This window comes from Miscanthus floridulus, chromosome 1 (genome assembly GCF_019320115.1).
Source record: "Miscanthus floridulus cultivar M001 chromosome 1, ASM1932011v1, whole genome shotgun sequence".
NCBI lineage: Eukaryota > Viridiplantae > Streptophyta > Magnoliopsida > Poales > Poaceae > Miscanthus > Miscanthus floridulus.
In genome coordinates, this window is record NC_089580.1 from 86,868,330 (window position 1) to 86,885,118 (window position 16,789).

The 16,789-nt window shown below is 46.5% G+C and overlaps 1 protein-coding gene across 1 annotated transcript; it reads right to left on the minus strand.

Annotated features, from left to right (window-relative positions):
* Positions 1 to 7,148: 7,148 nt before the first annotated feature.
* LOC136459925 (uncharacterized) lies at positions 7,149 to 7,754 on the minus strand. The gene has a single exon (XM_066459774.1). The coding sequence runs from the start codon at positions 7,752 to 7,754 to the stop codon at positions 7,149 to 7,151; it is 606 nt and encodes a 201-aa protein (XP_066315871.1).
* Between the last annotated feature and the right edge of the window lie 9,035 nt (positions 7,755 to 16,789).

Here is a 16,789-nt window from a genome sequence, read left to right on the forward strand (position 1 = left end):
AAAGATCCTATAACAAGTGAATTCAACTTGCTTTCATCAACTCAACACAGTCCAGTCCATTCTGCAGGCTGCAGCAGTTACGACTTACAACTTGATCAAAATGACAGTTGGAGATATAGCTGGGGTCAAGATTTCACAGCATCAAGAGCATACACTCACCTAATTGGGCACAGAAATATTCATGAGGGTTTCACTTGGCTGTGGAGCTGCTTTTGTAAACCCAAACATCAGGTCTTCTTCTGGCTCCTAATTAGAGATAGACTGAGGGCGTGTTTAGATGCAAATTTTTTGGGGTTTTGGATACTGTAGCACTTTCGTTTGTATTTGGTAAATTTTTTGGGTTTTGGATATTGTAGCACTTTCGTTTGTATTTGGCAATAGTGTCTAATTATAGACTAATTAGGTTTGAAAGTTTCGTCTCGCGATTTCTCACCCAACTGTGCAATTAGTTTTTTTTCGTCTATATTTAATACTCCATGCATGTGCCGCAAGATTCGATGTGATGGGTACTGTGTAAAAATTTTGGGAACTAAACAGGCCCCGAGCACAAGAAACATTCTCAAAAGGAAAAACATGCAACTAGAGTCATAACTGCATGCTCTGTCAACTCAGCTTGTAGGAAACAGTGCAGCACCTGTTCTTAGAGACGCTTTTTTTTTTTAGCCTTTTTTTGAAAAAAAATTCACAAATATGCCCCTGGAGATAAGATTTAAAATCTGGACCCTTAGCTCGGCGCCAACATTGATGGCGCCGAGCTTACACTGCTCGGCGCCATCGTTGCTGGCGCTGAGCTGGGGGCCACGTTGGCGCCATGGACGCTGACATGGCAGCCAGCTCGGTGGCGTGGATCTTGACGCCAAGCTCGGCGCCAATAATCCTGTCGCCATGCCCTCTTACATATGGGCTCGAGTTTCCTTTCTCTCTTCCTCTCTCTTTCTCTCTACCGTCCCCGCCCGCACCATCCCCGCCCGCGCCGCCCCGCACCCGCGCCGCCGCGGCTACTCCCGAGCGCTCGTGCCACCACGCCCGCTCCTGCCCTGCTGAAAGCTCTAGTTTAGTTTGGTGAATTGATGGAACCCTAAGTGCTAACCTAGTTTATCAAGTGATCATGATATAGGTAGCACACTCCAAATGGTGAAGCAAATGAAGATCATGACATGATGATGGTAATGCCATGATGATGATCAAGTGCTTGGACTTGAAAAGAAGAAAGACAAAAACAAAAGGCTTAAGGCAAAGGTATAAATGATAGGAACTATTTTATTTTGGTAATCAAGACACTTAGTTAGTGTGATCACATTTAGGATCGATAGCCGTACTATTAAGAGGGGTGAAACTCATATCGAAATACGGTTATCAAAGTGCCACTAGATGCTCTAACTCATTGCATATGCATTTAGGATCTAGTGGAGTGCTAACACCCTTGAAAATGTTTGTGAAAATATGCTAACACATGTGCATAAGGTGATATACTTGGTGGTTGGCACATTTGAGCAAGGGTTAGAAACTTCACCGGCGCCCTAAACTCAGGTGAACGTGGTCACTGTAAGTGACTGGACGCTGGTCTCTGAAGAACCGGCGCGTCGGTCAGTAGCAGCAGAAGAAGCACAACGTCGGTTGTCGACCGGACGCTGGCGCTGAAACAACCGGACGCTGGCTGGCTGCGTCCGGTCACACTGACATGGTCATGCACAGGCGAAACGCCAAGTGATCAGACACTGGGTGAGTCCGGTCGAACATGACCGGACGTGTCCGGTCGTGATTTTTCATTTCTGGATACTTACTGGAAACGACTGGACGCTGAGGCTCAGCGTCTGGTCACTTTGAGCTGCTGCATCCGCTTGTCACTTGACCGTTGAGATCGGGCGATCAACATTTAAAGAGAGGGGACATGTGGCACGCATCGCGTGACCGAACGCTGAGGTCCAGCGTCCGGTCGATATGACCGGAGCGTCCGGTCACCCCCGTGTTGTGTCCAGTGAAGAGGTACAACGACTCTATTTCGTGGGGGCTTCTATTTAAGCCCCATAGCCGGCTCAAGCTCACTCTCTTGGCCATTTGCATTGACATAGCAACCTTATGAGCTTAGCCAAAGCCCTCCCACTCATCTCCATCATAAATTCAACATCTTTGTGAGATTGGGAGAGAATCCAAGTGCATTGTTTGAGTGTTTGCATCTAGAGGCACTTGGTGTTCGTGTTTCGCTGCGGGATTCGCTTGTTACTCTTGGTGGTTGCCGCCACCTAGACGGCTTGGAGCAGCGAGGATCGTCGAGCAGAGGGTGGTGATTGTCTCCGGCTCCAATCGTGGTGATTGTGAGAGGTTCTTCCTTTCCCTGACGGAGAGCCAAAAGGTACTCTAGTGGATTGCTCGTGGCTTGTGTGATCCTCATCTTGTGTTGGTTGTGCAGCACCCTATTGAAGGTTTGGCGTGTGAAGTCAATTAGCGCGTGAACCTCCAAGTGAGTGAATCGCCACAACGAGGAGTAGCTTGCCGGCTAGCAAGTGAACCTTGGTAAAAAAATAATTATGTTCATCATTTGATTCTGAGGTAATTGGTCTTCATTCGTATTTATTATTGTGATTGATTGGTCCACTCCTCGACTCGGCGGTATAACCATTTTGCTCACTCTCTTTACATTACCGCAAACTAGTTATCAAGCTCTTTAGTGTAGGTAGTTGTGAGATAGTGTTGAGTTTCTGCGTGTGTGTTGATCCAGGGCTGCCTTCTCCATCTCCGGCAAGGGTCGCCGGCGAGCAGGAGGTAACAGCTTGCACTCAAGTATATGCTTATTTAAACAAAATTATGTTTTTAACGTTCATATGTTTCGTCTAATCATTGTAATACCTATAACTATTTTCTTATGTAGCGGCCCGATTTCATTTCTGCGCGTATTCACATACGATGCTGAAGATAACTACCACATGGTTTTTTCAGCCAGTACTGAAAACTATTTTCTCATTGCCACTAATGTGGTTGTGGACTCATATGCACGTAAGTTGATTTGAACACAGTTAAATTTTGGTATTACCAAGGCTTTGTTTAGTTGACGTTTTTTTTTTGAAAATAGTACTGTATCACTTTTGTTGTTATTTGGCAATTAGTGTCCAATCATAGTCTAATTAGGCTTAAAAGATTCGTCTCTTGAATTTCGTCTAAACTGTATAATTAGTTTTATTTTTTATTTATATTTAATGCTTCATGCATGTGTCCAAAGATTCGATAGGACGAGAAATCTTAAATTTTTTTGTAAATTTAGGAACTAAACAGGCACCAACAACACAATTAATAAGCATCGATTCACATCACAGGCTGTCTGACAACGACCACACATAGTTCCATGACTTCACATCACAGGTTGTCTAACAACGACCGCACATAGTTCCATGACTTTTGTTGGCCCAAGGGATTATTGCCCTATTTTTGCATCTCTAGGAGGTAACTTTCCCGATCCTAAGTATAAAATTAAACATCGTCCTTGAAAATAACTTTATAATTATAAACATCCTGTTAGAGACATCTGACATTTATCTTGTAGTTGTCAGGGACCAAATACGGAATGTGGCTTCTTACAATGACCAAATTGAATAAGCAGTCACTGCTCGAGCTAATGAGGTCAAAAGGCTCCAATACGAAGAATGTGCACCAATGGCAAACAACCAGTGTGCCATTAGTTACGTTAATGATTGCAACATTGAAGAGGTAGATGAAGAAGTATTTGTGATAAAACATTAGTCTGTTGTTGTACTTAGATTCTTTAGATCAACATATTTGATAAATGGACGTACCAAAGACCGCTAAGCTCATGGCCCCGTTCGCTGGTCTGAAACTTGGTTGAAACTGGCAGAAAAACACTGTTCCGGCTGAATTGTTGTGAGAGCAAAATACTGTTCCGGCTGAAAAAAGAAGCCGAACAAGCCATTTTTAAGACAAGCGAACGGGCCCATCACCCTGTTCGCTTGTTGGTTTCAGCCAGCCCAAACCAGCCAGCCAACAGTGTTTTTCTCTCACAACAAACCAGCACCAGCCAGCCCAAACCAGCCCAGAAACCAACCAGCGAACAGGCCGCATATGGGATAAGTACTTTCGAATTAAATGCATAAATAAATATGAGCACCGGTGGTAGATCAATGATTTTTTTACACTCTGCAGTACATCTATTTTTGCAATGATTAAAGCTGTCAGGCCCATTATGAGCAACGCCCAATAGCGTCCCAATTGCTCGTGTGTTAACAGCTTGTTCGGCTGAACTAAAATTTTCACTGTTGAGATTGAAAACACTGTTTATATTAGAATGTTGTGAGAGAAAAATATTGATTTCCAGCTGGAAAAATAAGTCCCGTTTAGATATTTGATGCGGCTACATACGTACGTCCCAGTTTCAAAAGAAATACATACATACCCGAAAAGTCACCCACGGTCTCCCCGACCCGACGACTCGCCCGCGCACAACTCCCGGCCGCCCACGCCGCCTGCCTCCAACCGGTTGCCAAGCCCCGGCCCGAGCCTCGACCTCCCTCCGACCTTCCAATTCCCTCGACACGACGCACCTGGCCGCCCCCACGATCCAGCACGCGTGCGTCCTCCGGCTCCGGCGCAGAGAGTGCCTGGACATCCCCGCTCCCGGCCCTCCGTCCGCCGGTGGCTATGCTTATTCACCTTCTGCCATCAGCAACCTCCGCTTCCGGCTCTCCGACATCCGCAGGCCAGCCTCCATACTCGTGCTCCCAGCCTGCAAGACATAAGTTCTCCAGGGCGCTGTCCTCATTCACGTGTGCAGCGGCAGCCACTGCTATACGAGGGACTGTACTAAGCCGTGCATTGTTGCAGACGGCTCCTGGTGTATTCTTGTTCGATCCTGCTAGACAAGAGGTGTTCATCACCGTGACGTGAAGATCAGCAGAGGAGCAACCCTCGGTGAGCTGAGGCTGCATATGTTGCCGGCATCAATCACGGGCTGCATCGGCGGCGCGACTGTCTCGCCATACGGCACTCTGGTCGCAGCATCTCCTCAATTCGATTCTACAGGTGAGTTCGCATCGTCCCTGGAATCTTTTGGCTAGTTCCCGTACATATCTGCAGCCCGTACTTTGTTATAGATGGTGAACATGAACTAGCATCGTGCTTGGAGCATCTTCGTGGTCTGTGTTGCTGTTGCTGGACTGGGCTTATATATAGGATCAGCAGTTCAGTGTTTCACAAATGGGGAATTATTAGTTCTGTGCATAGGGGCATAGGTCCTGATTTCACTTGGAGTTGGACTGGGCATGACTGATTGGAGCAGCCCTCGGTGAGCCAAAACTGAAATTTTTATCACCCAATCAAGTTATTACTTTTGAGACAGCAAAAATCCCAATCTTACGCTTAAACTAAGCATATTTGTTTAGTTGCTTAGATCTATGGTTTAAAAAGATTACCTATGTTTTTTCATCAGAAACATGTGTGTGGAATTTGAGAGAGTGGTGAGGCAAAAAAAAGGTTGACATATATCCTGCTGGTCACATTCGCCCGAGATGTGATTTTCAAAAGCTGGAGTGGTCTTGCATGCATCACATTAAAAACTAGGTGTATTATGGTTCTGTTTATAATGAAGAAGCAAATCTGACACCACGCATGCATCACATGAAGCGGCAGACCTCGTCGTGCATGTTCCAGCAGCTGATGACTGAATTGTCACTTTGAGCCTACAGTGTCTGGTTTTTTATGATACATATGTTTGATCCTTCTGGGAATTAACTGAATAGGACTAGAGCCATTTATTTACCCTAAGAGAGGAAATGGTGTTTATGCCTAAAATCGTTTAGCATGTTGACCATACTTTTGTAGGAGATTTATTTCAAGGAATTCACAGTTTCACCCACAACACACGGAGCTTCTTTTAGATTAATTTTTAGGTTTATTTCAATACTGAAGCTACATATTCCTAATCCTCATTAGCAACCGCTGACCTTTTCTAATAAATTTGTAGACCAAACATGCCAACAAGTCTTAGTTTGACGAGAGTACGTGCTAACTTCGTTCAGAGCTCTGAGATGCCCAGGTAAATTCAGAATCTCATATTCTAGAAATGTTTTAATAGCTATTAAGATTTGTCTTGTCATATTATATTATGCCTTCACTGATGTTAAAGTTTTAATATATAATGGCAGATCCTAATCTTATTTTTGGTAAATATGTTTCGAATCAAAGCTACTATATCTTGCATAAATATTCTTTGTGACCTTATTGCAACTCAAGGTTTATTAACAAATCATTGACATGTGTTCTCTGTTATTTCTTATCTTACATATTTAAGAGGTTCCAAGACATTCAACTTATTGACATCGGTTACTCTTGGAGTATTACCGTTAGAAGAGTTCTCGTTCTATCAAGACTCTCAGCGCTTCATCCTCATGGATACTATGGTGAGACTCAAGAATAACAGAGGTAAAATAGTTTCATTCACAAATTAACTAACACAGATGGTAATATTATACAATTGTAGGGTTGCAAATTAGTAGCGGTCGTGAGTGGCTCCGAGACCGAGAGGTTCAACATGTTACTACAACAAGGACGCGACTACACCATTCGTGATGTCAGGTTCCAAGTTAAGCCGCACATTGAGTTTCGCAATATCCAAAGCAATTACGAGTGTAGACTGGACCGTTTGACTATAGTGGAGCCTTGGAACATGCCCAACCAGTTTCCAGTGTATTCAAACCATTTAACGTCCATCCATGAAGTGATCCATTGCCCTAACAAGACCTATATAGTTACGTGATGGTTATCTGTATTATAATATTAGCTTTACTATACTTTGCATATATATTTGCAATCTGTTACTGGAACTGGAAGCTGCATTCATCTGTCTCTATTCGAGATGCACATCAGGTTTTGCTTTTTTGGACATCAGGTCCCGAAAGATGCTATGCCTGGTTTCTGGATTAATCAGAGTACGGGTCTGTTTGGGATAGCTCCACCTCTCAAAAAGTGAATCTGGATCTAGGATTCATCAGAGAGCAGCTCTACTCGTGGATCTGAGATCCTCCGACAAACCGTTTGGCTTACACATCAACTCCAGATCCACGCAAGGGTAATTTAACTGAAAAGGCCAGATTTGCCCTTGGATTTGGCCACACATGTCAATGTATGAATCCAGGCCCCACGTGTCAGGAGGTAGAATGAAAAAAAAAAAGTAGAAACACGCGCTCTGCTTCTTCTTCTCCGGTCGCCTCTCTTTCTTCAGTGCGGCAGGGCAGGGCAGGGGCCGGCGCGGCGCGGCCGTGCATGGCCGGGGGCGGCCCGACCAGGAGCGGGCCATGGCAGACGGCCGCGGCCAAGCACCGCGCGGCCTGGCGCGGTGCGGCAGGGGGCGCTAGGCCGGGCGCAGTGTGGCAAGGGGGCGGCGCGACGCGGCCGGTGTGGCTAGGGGTGCCACGGTCGGCGGACAGCCGTGGCTGAGGGTAGCGCGGCCGTGCACGGGAGGCTGGGGGCGGCGTGGCCATGCGCGGGGAGGCAGGGGCAGGTCTCACAGGGCCGGTGGAGGTCGCCCGGCCTGTGGATCTCATGCGGCCACGGCCCCCGCGGACAGCGCAACGGCGGGTGGGGCGTGTAGCAGCGGCGAGTGGCGCGAGCAGCGGCGCATCTCGGTAGCCATGCCGGGGCGCGAGCAACAGGAGAGGAGGAGAAGAGGAGCAGGTGTGGCCTCGCCTGGGGCACACGCGGCCGACCATGGAGGGTGTGGCCTCACCGGGGGCGGGAGCGGCCACAGCCATGGCACGAAGCTCGCGGCTGGCGGAGCTCACGGCCGGCATGGAGCTCGCGGTCGACGTGGAGCGCACACACTGGGCGAATCCAGCCATGGAGGAGACGACGCTGTGTCGGGGCCGGCCGGCGGGGAGGCGCGCAGGGCAGGGGACGGCCCGGCCGCCGGTGGGGTGGCGAGAGAGGGGCGCGACCTCGCGACGAGAGAAGACGAGAGCGGGGAAAAATTAGAACGAACCGGTATGTAGGTAACCGGTGGCAGTAGTGTAATTTTTTTCAACTCTAACAATTCGTGTTTGGTGGAGCACCATTTCAGTAGATCCACTATTTTGATGAATCTAGCTCTTCGATCTATAATTTTGGTGGAGCTGGACTTTTTAGCAAAATTTTTGTGGAGTAAAGCTATGTTTGCTGAATCTCAAGTTGGGGGAGCTTTCCCATATAGGCACTATGTTTCAGCTAGGGCCGCGTTTAGTTCGCCCAATCCGGCGCCGTCCAAATCACTGTAGTGGCCCGTAGCGCATTGTAGCATTTCGTTTGTATTTGATAATAATTATCCAATCGTTGACTAATTAGGCTCAAAACGTTCGTCTCGTAAAGTACAACCAAACTGTGCAATTAGTTTTTGATTTCGTCAATATTTAGTACTCCATACATGTACTGCAAGTTTGATGTGACAGGAAATCTTCTTTTTGTATAGTGCCAAAGTTTAGATTTTGTTGGAACGGCCTAGCTTCATGTTAATCACATCACAAAAGCAAAAAAAGACAAGGTGACTCGGTATGACGATGATCGTATGTGCCAGTTTTGTGTGGTAGCGTTTAGTTGGCGAAATTTTTTGGGAAATTGTACTGTAGCACTTTCGTTGTTATTTGGTAATTAGTGTTCAATCATAGTCTAATCAGGCTTAAAAGATTTATCTCGTGAATTTCGTTTAAACTGTGTAATTAGTTTTATTTTTTATTTATATTTAATGCTTCATACATGCGTCTAAATATTTGATGTGATAAGAAACTAAACCCGCACTAAGAGTAAACGACGAACACGGAAACACGGGACGGTGCACGGGCGCATGGCAGCGTGGCACGGCACACTGTCGCTCTGCCTGCGTTCGGTACACGCGTCACAGGGACGTGGCGGCGGGCCACGTAAGCGTGGGACCGAGGGCTTGGCCGGCGCGACTCCCGGCAGCATGGGCGAGGTGAGCAGGTCGAGGAGGATCCAGTTGAGGCTGAGCAGTGCGACAGCATCGCCCGCGGGGCGGCACCCACGACACGTTCCTCCTGGACACGCCCACGACGGCGAACAGCAAGCATGGGGCGTCGGCTGACCACGCCACCGCGCCCACTGCAAGCATGCCCGAGTCGGCACGTTTCGCGCCGGCCTCATCCCGCGCCGCTGCCGCCGCGTCTTCCTCTCCCCGCCGTCGTTTCGCCTGCTTCTTCTCAGGCTCGGACGCGCGGCTGCCGCCGTGGCTGGTCCCGCGGGCTTGTCCCCCATGGACTTGCCCTGGTGCTTAGCGTGCTCTGCACTGGCCATAGGTCTAATACGTTAGTGCTTCGAGGTAGAGTCGAAGCGCACCGCCGCCTATCAATCATCAACAGACGTCCGGCCGGCCTAAACCCTATCACACTTCATCCTAATCATCATCTTTCTCCTGTCAACACCTTCTGAATTGTCAACAAGAAGCTACATAGAAGTGTTCGTTACTTTGATTTGCTTAATTTCGTGTGTTTATTCCATTCATGATTTAATCCACACGCATGCAAGATTGCAACAGTAAGGTCCTGTTCGGCTGGCAGAATCTTAACTGAAACTGGCTGATTGTGTGAGAGAGAAATACTATTTGGCTGGATGGATAAATAGTGCCGTGTGAGGGGAAACCAGTCGGCTGGCTGGTTTCTTAAGACCAGCGAACAGCCCCTAAGTTGTTGTCGAAAGGCCTGGCTAGATCTGAAGAGCTCCATCCGTCATCATGAAGATTATATTTAATTTCCAGAGCCGTCGAGGGGTGTGCGAGATGATCCGCCGTACAGGTACCGATGGACAAGATTTGTTTAGGAAGTTCATTTCCATTCATAAATTACTTATGGATTCTGTAGGTCCCCTTGATTAGTCTGCACATGAAAATCAAGCTGCCTTGTGTTTTATTGAGTTTCAACACATAAATTTTTTACACCATAGAATTAAGATCCAACAGCCTCCATCCTTCTTCTACATCCATCCTTCTTCTACCTCCAGACAATTACAAATCACAAGATTACAGATCCACAGATCACGAGAAATAATTTTTTTCTATAAAAAGACAAATCACAATCGTAGACGGAGGTATAGCATTATTCACTAGTGGTAGTACGTCGTATGGACATCGATCACGTACATCTGGAGGGTCGTGGTCCCATCGTCCCCGTCGTCGATGCTCCGTCATAGGTTCTTATTTTTCTCCATCAGCGTCAGTCGGACTGTTTCAGCCAGCCAAAGCAACAGACATACAACCAAAGCAAATCTATGTGTTTTTTTTCCTTAAAACGCATGTGTGTTGTATAGCATTTCTGTACAATTTATTATATTTTAGATGTCGTCGGTGACCAAACCATGTACTCCCTCCATCCCAAATTGTAAGTCATTCCAAGAATCTTGGAGAGTCAAACTTTTTCAAGTTTGACTAAAATTATAGAGAAAAACACAAAGATTGATGACATCAAATAGGTATAATATGAAAATATAACTAATGAAGAATCTAATGATACTTACTTGGTATGATAAATATTATTATTTTGTTATATAAATTTGGTCAAACTTGAAAAACTTTGACTCTCCAAGATTCTTGGAATGACTTACAATTTGGAAAGGAGGGAGTAATAAACAAGAAAAGGAGGTGTCCCCATCCAGGTTGGTGTTACAATATAACAAACCAAAGAAAGCGGACACAGTCAAAATTCTGCCACAAGGTGCTTACTTTCATTGACCCTTCTCATTTTCCTTTTGCTCATGAGGCCCTCTAATTCTTTATTGTGTGTCTGTGTTTTACACAGATTATGTTTGCACCGCCGAAGATTACATACTATTGAAAGCATTATGTTGCAACAAAAAAAAAAGAAGTATTGGTGGACATCCAGGGAGTAACCGTAGAGCGACGACTGCCTCCTACATGATACTTGCTCTTTGGAGGGAGATGTAAGTATATCCATGCACAGTTCAATGTTTCAAAATGACTTGCTCATACTAATTTACTGCTTGCAGTACATATATATAGGTCTTAAGTGCATACATCCAGCTTACGAGGGCTGAAAAACATCTCTGAAACAGAGCTGGTGGAACGGTATTCCTAGATAATACGTTCAATACAAGTGTTCTACAGCGTGATGGCAAGACGAGTGAGGAGCATCTCGATCCTAAGGTAGATTATATCAGGGACGGACCCACAGGGTATGCAGGGTGGGCCACCGTATACCCTGGGGTCCACCAGTCATAGAGATGGATAGAAATTTTCAATGTAAAAAAAATAAAAAATAAATTTTCACGGAATTACCTAAGAATTTTTTTTTGCTGCGCATATCCAGAGGTAAAAACCTAGATCCGTCACTAGATTATATAGAGAAAAGGGTGTGCAACTATTTGGACCATGACATGGTAAAATTGTGCATCCCTGACCCATAAATGTCCTTCTCATCTTACACAAGGTGTGTCCATCCTAATATTTTAACTTTTGATCTAGGTATTCCTTCCAATCAACGTAAAAGACTTCCACGGGTACCTTGCAGTGGTGGATGGCACAAACCAAGAGATACGTGTGCCTGATTCATTAGGTAAACTGAAGAATCGTAGGGATCTGGGCCATACAGTTAGTAAAATATTAACTTATTTATATTCTTGCCTGATCGTTATTTTACTTTTTTTTATTACCGACTATGTGGTTTATTAGATAATGGGCCTACAGAGACACACACTAGGTCGCACAGAGTTTGTAGGGGCCGCTCAATACCATTTATAGGGACGGTTTGGCCAGCCGCCCCTACCAAACTGTCTCTACAAATCATGCATTTGTAGGGACGGTTCCCAGACCGATTTGTAGGGGCGGCTGTAGTACCAGTCGCCCCTATAATATCTGTTTATAGGGGCAGTTTAGTCTAGAACCGCCCCTACAGTACATTTTTTCGTCAAAAAAATTTAGATTTACAATTCAAATTCGACCAGAACATAGATATGGCCCCTGTTTGTTTCTGCATATTCCCGCGTTCGCGTTGTGAGTGAGCGAGGAAAGCGAGATAATCCCGCCGAACGCCCCGCGACCAACGCGCGACCACGTTCGCCCGCAGAACTTAACTACGACCCACGATTCGCAAAACGCAGCCTCCGAACCGCGTTCGCTCAAGAGTATTATATAAACTACAAGCACAAGAGTATTATATAAACTACAATTACAAGTCCAATTCATAAGAATATATATGATCCATCATTAAATAGATATAATTCACAAGGTAAAACCAATGTCAAATTACATACACATTGTTATCAATGGCCTAGAGTTAGCCTTTCAATCTCACGAAGGTGTTGGTACTGAGGATTTCTATCTAAGTCAGACTCTCGGTCATAGTAGGTGCCTTTGACGTGTACAATCTAGTCCAATATGAAGTTGCAAAGGTCGTCGACGAGCTCTAAGAGTTGATCCTCTTTTCATTTCTTTCTCTTCTTTCCACTACAAGAAAATAAGTTTTGGTTTAGTATTTCATACCATGTACGAAGTTTTTATACTACGGGTGAATAGGTTCAAACTTACCCTTAAGGGGTGTCTCCTGTAGGCACCGGTGTTACTCATCATAGAACATACATAGTATCCATAATGTATACTCCCAGGCTTCTGTTTAGGGCACTGTGTGTTTGCATATGGAAATGTTAAGTAATACTTTTGACAGCCATGTAATGGAGTACTGAAGAAGTAAGTTACACTTACCGCATATAGTGTTTTTATAGCCAATTTTTCTTTCCTTACTGGATCATGCCTTCTGTGATGTTTAGTGACATAGAACCTAAATGCCATGTTCGAATTATTTTAGCAAATACAACTTATTAGTATCCAAAAATGAACGTTACAAGTATGTATACAAATATATAAGCTAATGAGGATTGTCGATATGTATACGTCTTGAGAATTGATATGAAGTCTTGTATGTCACCGGGTCCCTATCTATTGAATCAAAGACCCATGCCATGCTCCTCCCGGCATCAACGTCTATACAAATCCAGTGGTTGCTGCATGGATTTATTTATAGAACTAGATAAGCTCTTTTGCATCGAATAAAATATATCGAACAAAGCTTTAAGTATAGAGTTGAACTTACTCGAAGTTATACGGTAGCCATATAGTAGAGTGTTGTTGGAGATTTTTAAAAGCCAGGGCAATGTATGTTGAAACCTTAAGGGACTCTTGCTTTAGTTTCTTCGCACGGATGTCCTCTTTCTCCCGAAGGGTCTTTCCAGCAGCTAGCTCTTTGGCATCCAGTTTCACACTGTCTAGGGTAATTAAAATTTATTTGTGCTATAGCTTGAGAGTCTATATACCCAGCTTTCACACTTGGCATTTGTTTTACAATGTGCACTTGCATTCTATAAATCACGGCGTGGGTTAGTTACAACAAAATCCAAAGATTACATTCATATCATATCGGGAGGGCAAGGACTTACAGGCACCACGTGCGAATTAGATTCATTTTCATTGCTCCGAGGTGAAAGCATGTCTGCATGTCATTGAAGTCAAAGATAATTTTCTTGGCTGGGCTTCCAAATGTGCCGGCGAGGAAGCATGCTTGTACGAGGTCTATGCTCGTTAGGAGAACATGCAAGTACCAATCATGGAACCTTCTCATTCCAAGAGGTAGGTGCGGGATGTCCCGGTTTGGTAGGAAGGGCTTGCCTCTTTCATATGTTTTTGGGCAATCCTTTGACCATTTGAATGCATCAACATTTGGATGCTTCTTTGTTGTTGGTGGACTTTGCTAGTGATGGCCTCCTCAGAAGCCCGTGTTGGGACTTTTTTAACTTGGTTCTCAGGCTTGAACTGGTCATGGGCATACCACTTGTGCACCGACGAGACATCTTTCATCGGAACATAAATTCAGGTACGTCCTCATGTTCTTATGCATCACCTTGTTCAGGAGGCACTTGTTGTTCATGTATCGGCTGCGCTTGTTGAGAAGACGGTGACATCTCATCATAAACTTGCTTGGTACGAGCTGGAGAAGGTTGTGGCTTATCAGACACATGCTCGCTAGGAGGCGGGGAAGAATGTGGCATCTCAGGAATGTGGTGGTCATGAGATGGTGAAAATATCTCCCCGTCCTCAACGACTCGCTCCAAATTTAGGAGAGGGGGAGGCGACGAAGAAGCAGTCAATATAATGTCCCGTTTGTGCCAGAGGATGAACTGGCCCATTACGGTCTCCGAGTAACACCAGCCCCTCGGGAGTTGTGTAGTCTATCCTCCACTACATAAACTTGGGCTTCACGGTATGCACCTCGACCCCAGTGTAGTCTGGCGGTACCTTATTATTGTGGTGTAAGCCACCGGGAGGATGTGCCACACCCATTGCCAACTCCATCACAATGTTCTGTCGTCCATTGAGAAACGCCAAGGTGCAACTAGTTGGTTTCCCGTATGCGATCGATGGGGGTTGTGGCTGCATTGGAACCTTGGCTGCTAGGAACTTTCATAGGGCTGTCAACTAATGCTAGTTCTCCTGATGGCGTCATTAATGTTTCGTTGCTCCATAGACAGTCCTTGCTCCACTAGCGCCTTCACAACTAGAGCCTTCAAGTGGAGCTCAAGATTAGTCTCCGATCTATGCCCATGTTTCTTGTACATGTGCCTGTCCTCTTCGAATCCGTGCTTTCAGGTCGTCCTTTTCCCTAGCCCCCTGGTGCGGCCTGTGTGCTCCTTGTTTCCGAAGCCAAGGCTAAGCTCGTCCCTCTCTCTAGAAGGATTGAATGAGCCCTTGTCCTTGTCTTCAGCATATTTCAGTATCCTTGATACTATCTCTTGGGTCTTCGATTTATCAAACTTAAGATTACCGTCGGATGATTCTGTACTCCTCGTATATATCCAATTCCTTGAGCATACCTTCAAATTCTTCACATCGATATTCCCAGCAGCTGCGGCCTCTTCGTCCATCTTCCTAAACTACTCTTCCTTAGCATAGTAGCCAACGGGGCCTAGATGATGGTGGTGTTTGTTCCTCCTCTTCGCCAGCTCGGTGGTTACGGGCACTGAGCTCCAATGCCTCTAGTGAAGTCTTCTGAGCCACGAGCTCCTCCCATTGACTAGGAGTTATGTTGCCGAACTCGTTGAAGGGAGTTAACCCCTTTTGGATATACTTCTTGTTGAGCTCCGACCTCCAACGTCGGAATGACTCTCCCATGATCCTAAAAGCATTTTTTACCAGTTCGTGCTTACCCTCCGGAAATCTAAAATTGAACTTCAACTGTCTATCCCATAGTTTATCCTTTTCTTCTCTGGTACCTCTTTCCAGTTAGGGATTGCTGGGTTCAATTTATCTCTTACTAGGGCCCTGATCGCATTATGGAATCGTCCTCTAAATTCCTTTGGCTCAAGGATCTCCCCTGCTAGCCCGACCTCCGTTATCACATAGCATGCCTTATCTGGATATTGATTTGCTTTTCTATCCCCTCGTCTCCTCTTTGGCTTGGTAGTCGTGGTTGTGTCTTGAGGTTGTGGAGCAGAGGCCTCAATGTCCATCTCTGTGGCTGTTGCCTCTGCTCTCCTATTGACAAAAGATGTTCGACAGTCCACCGAGGGGTATCCCACGATGGTAGATTTATCGTAGAGGTGAGCAAAATCAGGAGCGAGATGGTATACACGCACCAAGACACAAGATTTAGACAGGTTCGGTCGTCAGTGTGACGTAATACCTACATCATGTGTTCTGATGTATTGCATTGAGATGTATTGATCTTGTCCACTCGGGGACCCCTGCCTCTCCTTATATACTTTGGAGGGGTAGGGTTACAAGGAAAGTAGCATATTTGGTACTATACAATATGTTGCGGTGCACGCCGAGCAGCGCTGTGCACGCCTTGATCTTGTGGGCTGGGCCACCTCTGATGGTGTGGCCCATGTCTTGTCTTGTGGATACCGGGGGCCATACCCCCACAACTAGTCCCCGAGCCTGACAGTAGGTGACATAGTCACATGGTGCCAGGGTCAGAAAGTAGAAGACCAGCCGAGCAGGCAGCCAGTCCTCGGGCATAGCCTCGAGATGAGAACAAGCACATTCACCGCAAGGTGAAGTGTGCCCACTTAGTCCTCGAGCCTGCTGGAAAGATGAAGAATGAATCTTGTAGCAGGGTCAAAGAAAAAGAAGTCTAAAAGCTTTGCCGACGTCATCCGATATGCGCGCATCAAGACCCCAGACGTGCAGCCTAAGATCAGCACCCTGATCCGAACAGCATGGAGCAGCTTGATAGCACACCAATGAGACATAGCAAGATCCAACCACCAAGGGAGCACCGAGGAGTCCCCGGTGTCGCTGGCGATATCCGAGCACCGAGGAGCAAGGAGTCCCCGGTGTTGCTGGCGATGTCCGAGCACCAAGGAGCGAGGAGTCCTCGGCGTCGCTGGTGATGTCCAAGCACCGAGGAGCAAGGAGTCCCCGGCGTCGCTGGTGATGACCGAGCACCGAGGAGCGAGGAGTCCCCGGCGTCGCTAGCGATGACCGAGCACCGAGGAGCGAGGAGTCCCCGGCGTCGCTGGCGATGTTCGAGCACCGAGGAGCGAGGAGTCCCCGGCGTCACTGGCGATGACCAAGCACCGAGGAGCGAGGAGTCCCTGGCGTCGCTGGCGATGATCGAGCACCAAGGAGCGAGGAGTTCCCGGCGTCGCTGGCGTGGTCCGAGCACCGAGGAGTCTTCGGTGCAGCTGGCGATGTCTGAGCAGCGAGGAGTTCCCAGCGTAGCTGGCGACGTCCGACCACCGAGGAGTCCTCGGCATAGCTAGCAACGTCCGAGCAGCGAGGAGTTCCCGACATAGCTGG